Raw genomic sequence first — 18,393 nt, forward strand, 5'->3', positions numbered from 1 at the left:
CAAAGTCCCTTCTTCAAACGGTTTGAAATTTGTTTGGAGACCAGTGGGAGCTGTACTGGAGCTGAGAGCTTCTTTTGAGGCTCCCATTTAACAAGTGAGTCTGTTTCCTTGTGGATTCTGAACACCAGCTTCATATTGATTTGGTGTATAATTCACTCAAAATCTTTTTGTCTCTGAGGTTCCTATATTAACTTAATACACCCAGGATGTTTCTGGCATCAGCCCTGTTTCCTGCTCTCACCTAAGTCATCACAACAGCACTCCAGGGATGACTGGGCGGGGGGCGGGGGTGTTGGGGGGAATGTGGCAGTCACCTTGAGTGCCACAAGAGGGCACAGTTGACTGGGTTGGGTTGAAAACCTTCAGCAACCCTCTGTGAGAAAGGGAGTGGGTTGACACTGTTGTCTTCTTCCTTTTAGGCCTGGCAGTCATGCATTCCCAGAGCACCAATCAGCTCGATGTGGGGAACAACCCCCGTGTGGGCACCAAACGCTACATGGCCCCCGAAGTTCTTGATGAAACCATCCAGGTGGATTGTTTTGATTCTTACAAGAGAGTCGATATTTGGGCCTTTGGACTTGTCTTGTGGGAGGTGGCCAGGCGGATGGTGAGCAATGGTAGGTAACTGATCTCATATAATGTTGTCCTTGTCTGAGTCCTCTTGATCCTGCTGCCTTTAAAAGGGCAAAGGGAATATTTAAGTCCACATTGTTCCATGAATCATATTTGTGAAGCTGTCGGCATTTATATTTGATTTATGGCTGGTCGGTGGAAGGTGCCTAAGGGCAGTCTGTTTCAACTGCATAAAAGGAGATGGTGATAGAAAAAGTATTTCTGCAAGAGACTACATATTCCTTGATTGTTGGTATTTTTCCTTCAGTCCATATTTTTCTTCTTTCCTCCATCCTCGTGATTCTGTCTTTCTCCTATTCTTCCTCCTCCTCTGCTCTTTTCCCAAGTGGTGTTTATCATGAGGAGAATGCTCAAGTAAATCTAAGGGTGAATCTTGCTATTGTAGATAAGTTTACTTCTCAAGTTTGGATTATTGAGAAGAGACTCAAGTTGCACACTAGGAATTCACTCCTTTGTAAGAAGCAGGCTGTACTTGCTGAGTAAGTGAAGTTTACATCCAGGAAGCTCTGAATAGGAGGCTCATCCTGGTCCTCGTATAACAAAGTTTCATGAAATGGTGGTGTTGCCTTAGCCACTAGGGAAGCACATATTTGTCGATAACTCTTAACCTATATTCCCTACCATAACTTTTCACCTCCGTCTTTCTTATCAGCCAAAAATACCAAAAATGCACTGTTGAACTTTAAGTTTACTGCATTCTGGAGGCAATACCTATTCTCATTCAAGTACAACATGTATCTCATCTACCCACAAAGTGGGTATCAGAGCAGCATCTCTCAAATCCACTAAATCGACCTCTTCACACCTTCACAACTGGAAGTCTTACTTCACAGAGGACACATCTGGAAATTATTCTCGGAAAGCAGATGAAAATGCTATATGTTTAAACTGATACTCATTTTCAGGAGATGCTCTGCCTTCCTGGGACCCACTGGGATCCTAGATTTAAAGTATTAGAGAATGCATGGAGTCGCAAACACAGGCTCCATCTCACCTTCCACTGATACTTTCTTGTAATGATTGAAATTCTTGGGGCAAGCATAATTTTTGAGAATAACACAGCCAGAGAATAGGAGGTTCTGTGAGGGAAGTGGAATTGGGGTAACATAGTTTTAGTGTGTAATAATTTAAATTGGCAAGCCTTTGGGGTAGCGTTCCCTCCTCTGCACCGCCTCCCCCCTACCCCCAAGCAGAGTTTAACAAACTCTCTAAGGGTATCAAAGTCCTTGTTTCAGATTAAACATAAGCACGCAAACATTGTAACCTGACAGTTCTTTTAAAGATTTTTTTTTTTTTTTTTTTGGATGGAGTCATGAACATTTTCTTGGTAATTGTTTCTCAATTGTTGGGAGCTACTGACTTGCGTTTTGTGCCATTCAAGCGCCTTGAGAATTGTTTGCAACAGAGTGATTGTTTTGCTGATTTATAAAGTTCTGTCTGAACTTTGCCTGAAATTGCACAGCAACTTCATTTCCCCCATGTCCCTCCCTAATAATTCTTGAGAGGCTTAGAACTGAAAATCAAATTCTAATTAGTTTATCTTAAACAGGTTAGAAATGGATTGGTGTCATAATAAACCGTGTGATGGGAAACTTGCCCCAGATGAAGAGGAAGTTAATGTTCCAAGGCCAGGATGGTAGCAATCCAGCTGTGGGTGCTGGAGCTGTGCCAGGCCAGCCTGTGTGATGAAAGCTGAACTTGGCAGAAACTCGGGACTTGGGCTTTGTAAGAACTCGTGTTGCAAATTCGTTCCCTGTGTCACAGGCTTAAACCCAAATGGCTTTTGAAGATCAGCTGTGATTAATAGGAGTCAGTTGGAAATTAGAGTCATTGGTTTAAAATGTAGCTCAACAAATCATAGTTTTCTCAGTCTATCTTCTAACATTATTTCTGAAAATCGTGAAGGGTAGAGGGAGAGAGACTATTTTGGATGTTTTCTGATTTCCTGATCTCCTACTTACATCATGGTTTAGATTGTTCTCTGTTTCCTAAACTTTTGTGGGTTGAGCTACTGTTCTGTGGTTTGATTTTTAGGGGGTGGTTAAGTCTCATTTTAAATCAGCCACTGTCCCTTGACAATGACTAATTTGGTATTTCCCTCTTTCTCGAGTTTCCCTTCTCCCATGAATATGTACATACACAAAGACAGAAATTAGTTTATCCAAACTCAAACTTGCGAGTGTTCAAGGCTGCTTGCAGATAGATCTATTAATATTTAGTATTATTATTATCCCCAAACAGAAAAATGAGTAGGATTTGCCTTTGCCTTGCAACGTTCACGCTTCTTTCGCCTTCTTCTTTATGCAAGCACATATATATTATATATTTTACTTAGTTGTAATTCTGTAATTCTTAGATATAGTTCGTATCTTCTTCATTTGTGGTTTTTTAATGTTAATCTGTTTTCATTTTTGGCGGTCATATTAATGGTCAGTTCATGAATTTAACTGTTTCCATATTGTTAGATATCCTGTCTCCTCCATATGGGGCCAATAGTAGATGTCTTTCTTCATATAACTTTTTCATTTAGGGAATTATTCTTAATCTGAGACAAAGTAGACCTATTAGGTCAAAGAATATGGATGTTTTTATGGCTTGACGCATATTGCCAAATTGCTTTCCATAAGAGTTGTTCTAATTTACAATATCCCACTCACCCCAGGGTGTGATGTACCTATTTCACTTTCTTACTAGCTTTAAGAACTGACATTAAAAGGATATATATTTTTGAAATTATTGCATATTAAATGTACCTCATTTAAATATATGAATATCTTATCTTAGGAAGGTCATTATAATTATGTGTCCTTTGAGTTCCTGAGTCCATTGTAAAAATTGATGACCAGATAGTTCTCCTGGAGCAATGTGATCCTCAAGTGAACCATGAGTATAAAAATATGTCGCATTTTATATTTTCATGGGAACTTTACATTTCTTTGCTACTAATAATAAACTTCATGCTGTGTCTGTACAGGAAATGAAAGTTCAGTCCATTTTCGCATCTGAAATTATCTCAGTAGTGTCTTTTGGAATTTACTGTTTGTGTTTAGTTTGATACTGAATTTGGAATTGGTCAGAAGGAAAACCATTTTCTCACCTTTTCCGGGTGAACTTTCTATGTGGATCTAAGGCAGGGTTTTGCTTGGATCACTAGTGCTTAAGCTGCAAAGTGTGCAGTAGGATCACCTAGAAACACAGACTACTGAACCGCCCCCACCAAGTCTCCGATTAATAGGTCTGGGGCTGGACCCAGGATTTTGTTTTCTAACAGGGCCCCAGGTGATGCTGTGCTGTAGTCAGCGACTGTACTCTGGAGATCTCAGGTAAAAATGGAACATATTCTATCAGTCTCAATCAGGCCAGGAAATAAAGACTGTCCCTAGGATGCTGATAGAGCCTGTGTACGCAGGATTTCTTGGTTTGTGTTCTGATACGCGAAACTTGCTCTCTTCCAAGCCAAAGCAGGGTCCCTTTCTCCTTTCAGTCTTGTAGCTAGGGCGTGGCCTTTCTTTCTGGAGTTTGGCTACTTCTCCGGCAGCATTCTTCCTTCCTTTAATATCCAGTTCTGCAGACACACTACTTTCTGGTCACCTGGATTCAGTGTGGCATGGAGACAGAACTTGACATGTGGACACCATAGGTATGTGGGTGCCTCACAGCTCTTCACTTGTGCCGCTTAGCTTTGGGTCTGATCAAAATACCTCTAGTAGCCCCAGCCAAGCATCCTGCAGCCGTTCCTTCTTGGGATCAGAAGTCCCTTCTCTGAAGCCTCAGGTTTCAGTGTTTAGAACCCTGTGTGTAGAAACAGCAGAGCTGTGTTGCTCTAATACTGTGGTCATCTGCTTTTGGCTTTAAAAACTGAAATGATCTTCATTGTCCCTCCTTTGGCACACCTTTGACTGTAGCCATCATCCAAGCAGCATGAGCCTCTGTTATACCCCTCACGTGTCTCCTCTTCCCTGCCCACAGGAGGGTTCTGCAGACACATTTTTGTTGCCCTGTGACTGGCTTTATTTAGTGATGGAATCCAGTGTGTCAAAAAGCATTTGTATTGAAAAAACCCTGCTGGCCAAGCTACGTCTCTTAATGGGGTGTGGACTAGGAAATGCTTGTTAGAAGAAGCTTATGTTTGGCACACATGCTTTGGAAAACCTCTTCTGTGAGTCCTTGGACTTGCCAAGGAGCCATGTGTGCATGTCGTTCCTAAGCACAATGGGCTTGTGTACAGAAACCACGGCTCGCGTTTCTTCAGCAACTTCCCAGTGTGTTTCATGAATTTATTCACTACTTCAGTGTCTATTAAGGTTTGAACAAAGGGGAGAAACATATTAGAGAAATTTTTAAGTATTCAAGTGATTTCTTTCAGGTTTGTCTGAGGCTTTAAGTGTGGGTTTGGGGCAGGAATATGGAGGTGGAGTAGGAAGGAAGGATTTTTTTCATGATTCCTGGAATTTTATGGCCTTGAGTTAAAGGTCTAGACCAGAGGAGGGCAGTTAATTGACCTCACGACAGAATAACGAGAGGCCAGCAGAACTTTACTGGGTGATGTTTGCTGTTTACTGGTCTCTCTCCTTGACACACCTTTCAGAGCAGCCCTCCACCAAGGCAAGCCTCTGTGATGTCAACCTTCTAACAGCCCCGGCATAAAGTGAATGATGCATTCTTCTTCTTGTAAGGGCTCCACAGCCAGCAAATGCTTGGATCTCTAGTGGAGCATCTCCCTCTAGGTTGAGGTATGTGAGATGTAAGGTGTCTGGTCATAGCTTAACTCAGAACATGGCTGCACATCTCTCGTAGGCCCTTTGACGTCTCCTCTGACAACTGTAGCGTCAATCAGTATTTTTAGTAGGGCTCGGCGGGGCAGCAGTCTCTGAATCATTTGCTGTGGCGCTATTTCTTTGCTGGGAATCCCAGTAGTGGACATGACTTTTTAACGGATTTCAGAGGATGCATTTAGTCTTGACTTTGCGTGGTTCCACAGGCCCATGAACTGGAGTGGGGGTGGCGGGATGAGGTCATCGCTGCCACATGTGTACTTTGCTCAGCAGAGAACAGAGCTGTCCTTCCAACTGTGTTCCTGTTTCAGAAAGGTGCACCTCCCTTGGGGAGAAAAAGGGCTTCCCAGCAAGTGCACCCTGTTGGTTTACAGGTGTGACTCTCTGAAATCTCTGGCAGTGAGGCAGGGTCGAGGGGAACTGGGACTGGAACCCCATGGCTGTCATCACTCTCATGGCTGTGAGAGTGCCATCCATTTGTCTGTCAGTCGTTTTTTATGTGGGCCATGGCGTGAAAACAGGGGGTCTGAAACCCTCCTATGAGGAGCGTTAAGCAAAGTAACACAAGTAGATTTTTTTTTTTTTTTAAGACAAGTAACATTTTTCATTTATTTTTAAAAATATATTTATTTGGCTGTGCTGCATCTTAGCTGTGGCATGTGAGATCTAGTTTCTGACCAGGGATTGAACCCAGCCCCTTGCATTGGGAGCACAGCATCTTGGCCACCGGATCACCAGGCAAGTCTCAATAGATACATGTTTTTGAATCTTGTTCCTACCATGAAAAAATGCGCCTCTGAAAACACTGCTTCCCAAGATTCTTTCATACATGTAATGCCTTAATGATCTTTTTCCTATCCGAGTGCCATTTGTACCATTATTTTCTTAATCGTTGGAAATTTTTCAAACATTTCTTTTTAAAAGGAGATGAATGTCACTACCAGAAGTGGGAAAGCCAGTATCCCATGACATTAAATGGAAGATAATGTTAAAAATACATATACAGTTATTTAATTAAGATGAAAAAGTTTTGTCTGTGAACTGTTTTCTCACAGGTCATCCCTGAAGGAAACACCATATTAACTTAGAGATTTTTCAGAAGCCAACCATAAAGCACTCTGATTCAATGTAAAATGGCTTTAGTTGTAATGTTCTAGTTTCTGAAGGGTTTTATAATCCCTGTAGGCATTAACTGTTAATGGTAGCACTCTGTCTGTATGTCGGTGCTGAGGATTCTGCTTCCCTCACCTGTCACTTGGACGTGTCCACGCAAGTTGTGGGGCAGTGGAGAGAGTGAGCCCACTGTTGTAATGAGATGTACGCACTGTCCCATCCGGGGCTTGTTGGGAAGAGATCTAGAATACTAACAGGGAAATGGATTCTGGTTTGTCATTAATTAGCAGTGTGCTTAGACAAGTACATTTTCCCTGAGTGGGCCTCAGTTTCTTCTTCTGAAGGAAAAGAAGGCTGTGATCTGCCTGACTCTAACATCGCATGGATGTATTATTTTTTTCTTTTAATTAATTACTGGATATTGGAGTATAATCCAATATTATACAGCGCAGTGTTAGTTTCTGGTATACCATGAAGTGAATCAGCCATGTGCATACATATATGCCCTCTGTCCCACTCCCCACCCACCTCTCTAGTCATCACAGAACGCCGACCTGAGCTCCCTGTGCTATGCAGCAGCTCCATGCTGTATCTTTGCCTCACCTTCAGATTGTTCAAATTATAGCTCACTCTACAAACCCTTATCTGCAATTGAAAAAAATCCCCCAAACTTTGAAAGCCAAATGGTTCGGGTATGGAGGATCACAAGGCAGGCCTTGTTTCTGGATGCTTGCATTTTCAGAAAGACCCCTCTGGTGTTTCATGTGGTTTGAAGCCCTGTCCAGGGCATTCTTGAGATCGTGATGTGTCCTGCACAGGTGTTAGAACTAAGGCCTGGCAATTAAGGCTTTTACTTAGAACCATGCAGTGAATTAATGCCAGGGATATTGTTGGTAAAGGTATATCTGCTCCAGAGAAAAATGTCACTTAGATATATGTCCAGGAATAAAACTAATTGTATAAATCAGATACACATGTCCAAAGTTGTAGGGGAAGAGGTTACGGATAATTTCTCTGACTCTTCCCATGGCTCTTGACGTTTCACCCCCCAACGTGAAGAAGCAAGGCCTGGCAGGCTCTGTCCCCCTTGACCACTCCTGGAGAGCTCCTCTCCTGCTGTGCTCCTGGATCCTTTGTTGCTGTACCACTCCTTTGGCACTTGAAGCGCTTTGTATTTTTAGTCCCTTTTGCTGAGTGCTGCTGTTCTCTTCGCTGGCTCACGATTTGGCAGTTGCTTATTGGGTGCTACTGTAAAAGGACTGGAAATCCACTTGTTTTCTGGCAGAAGAGGAATAGTTGTAAGTAACTTCCTGCCTCGACAACATGAGTCACTTCACAGCCTAACCTTGACCTCTCACCCTGCCCACCACATGTGCACCCATATCAGCCAAGAGAACGTCCCTGCCCCTCTCCAACATGGAAGGATCATTGTAAACCCCTTGTCTTTGTCCCATATCCCCTCTTATGCTCCCCCTGCCTGGAGTGCCCCCTCTCCTTGGTGTGTTCTTGTCCCGTAGTCTTTCTCGACAACTCATCTCTCGGTTCCCTCAAGTCCTGGCTCCCAGAAAGTTTCTTATGCTTCCGTGGCACCAGCTTTATGTCTGGTGCTTAAACCACACAGGTGGCGTGGTTTAATTCTCTAAAACACCCTGAGCACCGCATCCCCCACCTCTTCTCCCTACTCCTAGTTTATATTTTTTTCCATATTCTATTATTTTCATCACCAACATCACATCTTTATTTGTATATCCTTAGTCAGTCCAACCAGTCCACCCTAAAGGAGATCAGTCCTGGGTGTTCATTGGAAGGACTGATGCTGAGGCTGAAACTCCAGTACTTTGGCCACCTGATGTGAAGAGTTGACTCACTGGAGAAGACTCTCATGCTGGGAGGGATTGGGGGCAGGAGGAGAAGGGGACGACAGAGGATGAGATGGCTGGATGGCATCACCGACTCGGTGGACATGAGTTTGAGTGAACTCTGGGAGTTGATGATGGACAGGGAGGCCTGGCGTGCTGGAAGTGCAAAGGACAGCCTCTGGATCACACAGTTTAAGGGATTAAAGTGGTTTTTAAGCCAATTTGGAAACTAGCAAGTAAAACTTAGAACATCTATCCTTGCCTTTCAAGATATATAAAGGGGTAAAACACAATTTTTTTTTTTTTTAAACAAGATTTCCATTATCTAAGCAAAAAAAGAGAGGGGCTTGTCCTCATCTTCCACTAGAGTTCCTTGAAAACTGAGAGCATGTCTTATACTTTTATCATCCTCAATGTTTAGTATGATGTTCCACACATGGTTGGTATGTAATATACTTTGAAATAATTGCTTTCCTTGACCAGAGGGAGTTCCAGATGATGGTGGAGTTTAATCCCAGACTTATTTTATTCTGCAGAAGCATGATCAACATTAGAGGGAGAGAGTCAACCATTTGTCCAATGGTTGACAAGAGATGTGACTAACTCCCAGACATAATGAATTAAAGTCTCTTTAAACTTGATTCCTTTTGTTAAAAATGGCAGTTAAAATTAAAATATGGAGAACTATAAACCCAAAAGAAAACTTAATCTTTGTATAGTGAAATTTACTGTTGAGTATTCCCAAATTCTGTTTTAAAAATCGTTAACTGTACTTTTGCATTTACATAAAAATTCAACTTCATAGTTGTATAACCCTTCCCAAGCTGGCTAGGCAAATTACTCCCAAATGGCTATCATGCTAGATTTTTAAAGAATGCTAAAGTAGGCACAATCCTACTGTTTCTTATAAATTCATGTGGTGCTTATAAAGGTATAAATTATCTTGCAGGTCTGTGTTCAGCTCTATTTTATGTGATGTCTCCTAGTAATATGTGTATTGAAAAGAATTAAAATATTTTTTGAATGCTTCCTAGGGACCTGACTAGAGCAGTAGTAGATAAGGCCTCTGAGATGAAGTATCTTAAGTCGTCTTTTGAAAGCAGGGATTTATGCCCAATCTGAACTGTTTATGATTTGCCAGGAAAGGTGTTAATCCACTGACTAGTACACATTACAAACACAGTCAAGCAATGTGGGTAAGTTAGATTTAAAAATATCAATTATAATTTTTAAATCTAATTTAGACTACATTCCATTTTTAAAATAAATCTATGAAGTTTAACAAAACTGTAGTATTTAACAGATGTTCCTTATCATGACTAATGTTTTCCATAAATGGTTTGTATTTATATGGGATCTTTTAGAACAGCTTCTCACTGTTAATTTCTTTGACAAATGAAAAGGAGATTGCAAAACAGTTATCTTCCCGTCTGTGCCAATAACCGATCTCGTAGGTATTTAGGAAGAGAAGTTACATGGAGGGAGAGGCAGTAAACCAGGGAATCCACTAGCCGCATTGTTGAGGCCTTTGATGATGGAAAAAAAGTAATGGATTTCCTGGGGTTTATTTCTATAAAGAAAAGAATCCATTTTCTCATTCCAAATCATTTCTTTAAATTTTTCTGTTTGTGGAACTACTTTTCTTTGCAAAGAGTAAGGAACTGATGTAATTTTGCTAAGGAAAAAGATTTCCAAGGCATTGAAAACCATGCCGGAGCAGAAATTAGCCACTTTCATAATTGCCTGGGAGTGAGGAAGAGTTCATTCTTTTTAGCCATTCTTCTCCTTTCCAATGACTGTCCTCCGCATTTTATTTTGTTCTAAGAGGAAATAATAGAGCCATCAGACAGACAGCTGTGAATGACAGAGGGTACTTAGAACATACTGGATAAATGAGGAAATTGCATTTCATATTACATATTTGCATCCTCCGAAGGGGATGGATTATTTCACAGCAGTGACTTTTTCCCTAATAACAGAAAGGGGTATTTTGCTGATGGTTTTGGATTATTTACCTCTAGCTCTAGTTCATGAACTGCATTTCATTTCAGTTATGGTTTGAAGTTACTAGAGTCATGTACCTTCTTTAGGTATCTTGACCCTATTTAATCAAAGAGATTCTCTTTGAGTAGCAGTCACATTTTCTTCTAAACAGTTTTTGCCCTTAAGTCCTCTGCAGGGCTTCCTTCCTTTGCTTTGTTTTCCACGTATTTTTTAAAGACCTACCTGTAGCTTTTAGGATCATCTTGAAGTTTGAGAAAGGTGATCAGTACTTTTTCTTTTTTTTCTGCATTGTATCCTGTGATGCCCATCAATAATACCCTGGAAACCTCTATTCTTTTGCTAACCAACACAATTCTTGTCCATGTATGAAGGTATTGTGGAGGATTACAAGCCACCATTCTATGATGTGGTTCCCAATGACCCAAGTTTTGAAGATATGAGGAAGGTAGTCTGTGTGGATCAACAGAGGCCTAACATACCCAACAGATGGTTCTCAGACCCGGTAAGAGTACTATGCTTGCTTCATTTCAGAGCTATACTGTCCTTACACTTGTATACAATTCTATACATACCAGAGTTTCAGCTGGTAGAGTGATCTGTTCTGTTGCTTTCTCTCCCTATTTTATGTAAAAGGGCTTTAGACCTAGTAGAACAGGTTCACAAAGTGGTCTCATTCTTGAAAGAGCCACATCGATAAATCCTGATAACAAATGACAATATTCACAAGATTTTCTACCCTTGACGAGCTCCAGGAATTGGGAGAGTCATTACTATGCCACTAGCCCTAGGGCTGCAGTTTCACCTGTAAACCAAGAGACTTGAATTAATGCTTTTAAATTCTTTTCTGTCTCTGCATATCTGAAATTCCAAACATAGGCTGTTTAATGCTGCCAATCCTTAATTGCTGTTGTTGAGTAGTAATAACAAATCTTAAGACATTGAGAAATGACCCTATTTGCATATTTCAGTATTAACTCTTAGTTAGTACTATGGCTTTTAATACCCATAAAACCATCAAGGGGTCCAGACTGGTGTATGTAATTGACTTGATAAAGTCAGATGGTAGCATTAAGACACTCAAGAGTGGCTTCTTTACCAGTGGCCAAGGCTTTGATTATTGTGTAAGGAAGATGGTAATAATATCACAAGACCTGCAGAGCCCTGCAAAATGGTTGGCATAACATCTGCCCAGTTTCTTATTCACTGTGGTGTTGGTTCTTTCTCTCCTCAGACATTAACCTCCCTGGCCAAGCTGATGAAAGAATGCTGGTATCAAAATCCATCTGCCAGACTCACAGCCCTGCGTATCAAAAAGACTTTGACCAAAATTGATAATTCCCTAGACAAATTGAAAACTGACTGTTGACATTTTCATGGTGTCAAGAAGGAAGATCTGACATTATCGTTGTCCAGCTGGGACCTATTGCTGGCCTGACTGGATATCAGAACAGAATCCATCTGTCTCCCTCCCCGAATGGCTGCTTTGACAAGGCAGACATCTTACTCGGCTGTGTGCTGGGGAAGACACCAAAACCACCCTAACCTCGCTCAATGACTGTGACCTGGGCATTTCACAAACTGTTCACACTGCAGAGACTTAACGTTGGACAGACAATGTTGCAAAGGTAGGGAACTGGAGGAACACAGAGAAATCCTAAAAGAGATCTGGGCATTAAGACAGTGGCTTTGCATATCTTCACAGGTCTCCTAGACACTCCCCACGGGAAACTCAAGGAGGTGGTGAATTTTTAATCAGCAATATTGCCTGTGCTTCTCTTCTTTATTGCACTAGGAATTCTTTGCATTCCTTACTTGCACTGTTACTCTTAATTTTAAAGACCCAACTTGCCAAAATGTTGGCTGTGTACTCCACTGGTCTGTCTTTGGATAATAGGAATTCAATTTGGCAAAACAAAATGTAATGTCAGACTTTGCTGCATTTTACACATGTGCTGATGTTTACAATGATGCTGAACATTAGGAATTGTTTATACACAACTTTGCAAATTATTTATTACTTGTGCAGGTAGCAGTTTTTACAAAACTGCTGCATGCATATGTTAAAGCTTATTTTTATGTGGTCTTATGATTTTATTACCAAAATGTTTTTAACACTATACTCTGAAATGGACATTTTCTTTTATTATCTGTTAAATTCACATTTTAAGTGCTTCACATTTATATGTGTGTAGACTGTAACTTTTTTTCAGTTCATATGCAGAACGTATTTAGCCATTACCCACGTGACACCACCGAATATATTACTGATTTAGAAGCAAAGATTTCAGTAGAATTTTAGTCCTGAACGCTGTGGGGAAAATGCATTTTCTTCGGAATTATCCATTATGTGCATTTAAACTCTGCCAGAAAAAAATAACTATTTTGTTTTAATCTACTTTTTGTATTTAGTAGTTATTTGTATAAATTAAATAAAATGTTTTCAAGTCAAAGTGAATTTTGTTCAACATAAAAAAATCTACATATTATAAGGCATTTTCTTATGGAAACAGAAGCACAAAACTAATTTGTAAGTCAAATTTGCATTTAAAGTCTACTAATGAACTTTAAGGTTCTAAGGAGGATGCCCTCCATCTTAAATTTGGTACCAGAAAATTTAAACTTTGTAGGGTGGAGGGGCTGCAATTTTATTTTTTTCTTAGGTTTGTTACCCCACTACAAAGCTGGGGAAACTGACTGACCTGCCTCCTTAGAAAGAGACTTGTGAATGTAAGTGGAAAGAAGAAGGTCGAAGCATTTTGTTTCGTGTAAAGATCCTGTGTGAGGGAAAGCAGTCTTTGGCATCTTACCTACCTTTGCTGCTTGGGGAGAGTTGGTTGTTGGCTTTTTTAACTTGTGTTCAATGGGGTTTAAAATGTAGGGTTTAGAGTAACTCAGAGTAGAGGTGTTAAAATTCTGGAATGTTCACCAGAGGTAAGTTAATAACTTCATTAGTATACATTTATGTGGCGAGTATATATTAAGGTCACATTTAACTTAAAAAATTGTGGTAAAACACATAACAGATTTTACCATCATAACCATTTTTACATATACAGTTCAGTGGTATTCAGTCTATTTACATTGTTTTGCTGCTGTCGCCACCATCCAGCCACAGAACTCTCTCCATCCTGCAGAACTGAAACTGTTAGATGATAGCTCTCCATTTCTCACTCTCTTCAATCCTTGGCACCCATCATTCTATTCTTTCTTTAGTTTGGCTGCTCTAAGTACCTCATAGAAATGGCATCACACAGTATTTGTCCTTGTGTGAGCCTGGCTTATTTCACTTAGCATAATGTCAAGGTTCATCTTTGTTACAGCATACATTAGAATTTCCTTCTGTTTTATAGTTGATAATATCCCACTGTCTATATATACAATGTTTATCCATTCATCTTTTGAGGGACACTTCAGTGGCCTCCCCCTTTTGGCTATTGTGAGTAAAGCTGCCATGAACTTGGGTGTATAAATATCTCTTTGAGTCCTCCCCCTTTCAATTATTTTGGCTGTATACTCACCAAAAGTGGAGTGGAATTGTATTTAACATTTGAAGTACTATATACATATATAAAATTGTACAGCTTGATGCATTTTTATAAATTTATACACTGACTGCACCCATGGAAACAGCACCTAGATCAAGACGTAGAACACCAGCTTCTAGAGGAATGTCAGGATCACAGCAGCATGTGTTCTTTTCTTTCTTTGGTGTCACATCCATAACTGAACAAAAGTGCCTCTGCACATTATACCAGGACAGCAGGGATTACTGTGTATCTCTGCACCCCAAAATAGAACTTCAGAAGGGCTGTGGGTCCCAGGGAGACAGTAAGCCTGCCTCACCCCTACTTGCTGTGATCAGGAAAAGGAAAACCTGAAGAGTATAGAACTGAGTGTTGGACACTCATGGGAGAGAGAGAATTTGTAGAGATTCAGCCAACCTGATGGGAGGTTCCAGGACACTATTAGAGCTGGACAGAGGTGAGTCTAAATGCAAAGGAGAGAGGGGACTCCATTGAGGCACCTAATTTGCATGGATGACACTGCAGTGCTCTACACTTGTGTTGGCATCGGTGGCTACCTCTTTGTCAGTAGAGATGGAAAGCCCAAATGTGAGGGACAGACTGCCTGGCTGCTATTTGTCTCCAGCAGCTCTTAGATTTCTGAGCGGGGATTTCTGTGACTGGGAGGAAGGAGAGGAAATGGAAGGAAGCAAACAAGAATGCCAAAGAACACCAAAATAATGTGTTTCCTGCCATCTGCTTTGGGGTTTCAGCTAGCAGTCTACTCACAGATCTCTGGGAGTATCCCACTCGTGGATCTCTCTGTCAGGTCCTGGGCATCCCCAAAGCACTAGGCAACTAAGCCCACAGCTCCTGGCTCTTTCTGTGCTCCTGCATGCAGCCTTGAAAACTAACCCTGGTAAGGAAAAACCAGAAACATGAGCTACAGTGTCATCTTCTGGAACACAAAAGAAGGTTTTTAGATGCCAGCCTGTTGATTTGTGACAGCCAAAGAAAACAAATCCTTCACTAAGAAAAGTGTCTGCTATTTCAAAAGCAAAAGCAGAGGTACATAACCTCAAACACTATGAAAAATCAAGGAAATATGGTATCACAGAAAGAATGTTAATTCTCCAGTAACTGAACTCAAAGGCATGAATATTGTGATCTAACTGATAAAAAATGCAAAATACCTATTATGAAGAAATTCAACGAGCTATAAGAACACTCAGAAAGGAGATTCAGTGAACTTAGGAATAAATTTAATGATCACAGATTCTTTATCAAAGAGACTGAAATTTTAAAAAGAACCAAATAAATTCCGGAGCAGAAGTCAATGAATGAGATAAGGAATGCATTAGTGAGCAAAAATAACAGATCTGATGAAAGAAGAAATAAGTGACTTGAATGGTAGGAGTTTAGAAATGATTCATTTAAAAGACAGAACTAAGGTTTATAAAAAGTGAAGAAACTCAGTTATCAGAAAAGCAAATACTAGGTAACTGTACCAGGAGAGAGAAGGGGGCAGAGTTTATTTAAAGAAATAATCAGAGAACTTCCCAACCCTGAGGAAGGAATTGGACATACAGGTCCATGAACATAATAGAACAACCTATTATCCCAATGCAGACAGACTGTCTCCAAGACCCAGTCTAATAAAACTGTCAAAAATCAACAGACATGTGGACATGGTTGGGGGTAGTGGGGTAGGAGATGAACTGGGAGATGGAGGCTGACACATGCAAACTACCATGTGTAAAATGGCTAGTGGGAAACATGCTACAAAGCACTGGAAGCCTGGTTTGCTGCTCTGTGATGATCTAGATGAGTGGGTGGGAGGGAGGCCCATGAGGGAGGGGATATAGGTATACATACAGCTGATTTACTTCATTATACAGCAGAAATTAATACAACACTGTAAAGCAACACTCCAAGAAAAGATCAATGATGAAGAAGCAACTAGGGAGAAATTCAAGTAACCTACAAAGTAATCCCCGAGTAAGCTATCAGTGGGTTTCTACCTGCATAAACTCTATATGCCGGAAGAGAGAAGAAGGGCATATTCCAAGTGTTGAAGGATAAAAACTGCCAACCAAAATTTAACAGCAAACCTATCCTTCAGATATGAGGAGAAATAAAGACTTTCCTAAATGAGGCCTGAAGGAGTTCACCAATAGACTTGCCTTGCAAGAAATTCTAGAAGAGTTTAAGCTGAAATGAAACCATGCCGGTGATAGAAAAACATGGAAGTTCATAATACTCTGATAAAGGTGAAAATTAGAAAACTTTTAACTTTACATTAGAATGGTTTGTTAAACACTTAATGATAGTATAAAGTTTAAATGAAAAAAACTCAAGAATAACTACTATAGCTTGCTAATAAATTTACGGCATAAAAAGGTTAATTGTGATGTCAAAACTATAAGAGGAAGATTAAAGAGGGGAACTTTTATAGGTGAACAAAGATAAGTTCCTATCAGAATAAAAAGGGCTGTTTCATCTATAAGATCTTAGCTTCTGGTTAACCAAGAAGCAAAAGTCTATTATTGAGTCATAAAACATGGGGGGGGCGGGGAAAGGAGACTGAGCAAATTCCAGGGAAAACCATCAATTTGCTAAGGTATGCAGAGGAGGGAAAAAAAAACCAGGGGAGATGGTAAACCACCAGAAGGCAAATGATAAATTCTTGCATAATCACTAAATGTAAATGGACTGAAATCACCAGGTTAAAGGCAGACAGTAGCTTGAATGGATTAAAAAAAAAAAAAAGCCAGCTCTATGCTGCCTAAGGAGACTCATCAGCCCTAAAGACACATAAAGGTTAAAAGTAAAGGGTTGGAAGAGGACAGTTCATATAAATCCTGTGTTGCACGAATTCAATGAAGTCATCCTTACAGATCTAGCCTGAGGTTCTTGCTAAGGCTCGCTGAGTTGCTGAAGACCTCTCTGGATTCCTCCTCTTAACACACATTTGCAATTTTGAAAGTCTGCAACTCGAATCTTCGTTTGTAGAGAAGCATAAGAGACTACTATGAACTACTGTAGGCCAGTAAAATGAACAATGTAGACGAAATGGACAAGTTTTTAACCTAGAAAGGTAGTCTTTGAAGACTGAATCAAGAAAAAAATAGAAAATATGAACAGACGAAATACAAGTACTGAAACTTACTGTGTGATTAAAAAATTCCCAACAAAATTCCAGGACCAGATGGCTTCACAGACAATTCTACCAAACATTTAGAGAAAAGTTAACATCTATCCTTCTGAAACTATTCCAAAATTTTGCAGAGGAAGGAATACTTCCAGACTCATTCTATTAGGCCAGCGTCACCCTGATATTAAAACCAGATGAAGATACCACAGAGAAAAGAAAATTACAGGTCAATATCACTGATGAGTACAGACACAAAAATCTTCACCAAAATACTAGCAAAGTGAATCCAACTATACATTAAAAAGCCTCTTCATGAATCACAGCCTTGCCATGGCAAAGGGAACTGTATAACTCAGTGAAGCTATGAGCCACGCCATGCTGATCCACCCAAGATGGACAGGTCATAGTGAAGAGTTCTGACAAAACATGGTCCACTGGAGGAGGAAATGGCAGATCACTCCTCCTTGTCGAGAGAATCCCATGAACAGTATGGAAAAGAACAAAGATATGACATCAGAAGATGAGCCCCTCTCTGTCAGAAGGTGTCCAATATGCTACAGTGGAGGGAATTACTAACATTAATAGCTCCAGAAAGAATGAAGCAGCTACACCAAAGTGGAAATAGCACTCAGCTGTGAATATGTCTGGTGGTAAAAGTAAAGTCTGATGCTCTAAAGAATAATATTGCATAGAAACCTGGAATCTTAGGTCCATGAATCAAGATAAATGAAGTCAAGTGGGCCTCAGGAAGCATTATTATGAACAAAGTTAGTGGAGGTAAAGGAATTCCAGCAGAGTTATTTAAAATCCTAAAAGATGATGCCAAAGTGCTATACTCAGTGTGTCAGCAAATCTGGAAAACTCAGCAATGGCCACAGGACTGGAAAAGGTCAGTTTTCATTCCAATCCCAAAGAAGGGCAATGCCAAAGAATGTTCAAACTACTGTACAACTACATTCATTTCACATGTTAGCAAGGTTATGCTAAAAATCCTTGAAGCTAGGCTTCAGCAGTACATGAACTGAGAATTTCCAGATGTACAGCTGGATTTAGAAAAGGCAGAGGAACCAGAGATCAAATTGCCAATATTCGTTGGTTCATGGAGAAAGTAAGGCAATTCCAGAAAAACATCTGCTTCAAACATCTGCTTCATTGACTCTGCTAAAGCCTTTGATTATGTGGATCACAGCAAACTGTGGAAAGTTCTTAAAGAGATGGGAATACCAGATCACCTTACTTGTCTCCTGAGAAACCTGTATGCAGATCAAGAAGCAACAGTTAGAACTGGACATGGAACAACAGACTGGCTCAAAATTGGGAAAGGAGTATGACAAACCTATATACTGTCACAT

The 18,393-nt window shown here is 40.3% G+C and overlaps 1 protein-coding gene across 3 annotated transcripts in view; it reads left to right on the top strand.

Annotated features, from left to right (window-relative positions):
• Positions 1-12,834, top strand: part of ACVR1 (activin A receptor type 1) — a 131,368-nt gene extending 118,534 nt beyond the window's left edge. For all 3 annotated transcript variants that reach the window (XM_070767663.1, XM_019972459.2, XM_019972466.2), the window contains 3 exons: positions 420-617; positions 10,756-10,886; positions 11,616-12,834. In XM_070767663.1, the coding sequence (XP_070623764.1) occupies positions 420-617; positions 10,756-10,886; positions 11,616-11,750 (464 nt within the window). In that variant the 3' untranslated portion in view covers positions 11,751-12,834. The remainder of the gene's footprint in view (positions 1-419; positions 618-10,755; positions 10,887-11,615) is intronic.
• The last annotated feature ends 5,559 nt before the right edge of the window (positions 12,835-18,393 follow it).

This window comes from Bos indicus, chromosome 2, assembly GCF_029378745.1.
Source record: "Bos indicus isolate NIAB-ARS_2022 breed Sahiwal x Tharparkar chromosome 2, NIAB-ARS_B.indTharparkar_mat_pri_1.0, whole genome shotgun sequence".
NCBI classification, from domain to species: Eukaryota; Metazoa; Chordata; class Mammalia; order Artiodactyla; family Bovidae; genus Bos; species Bos indicus.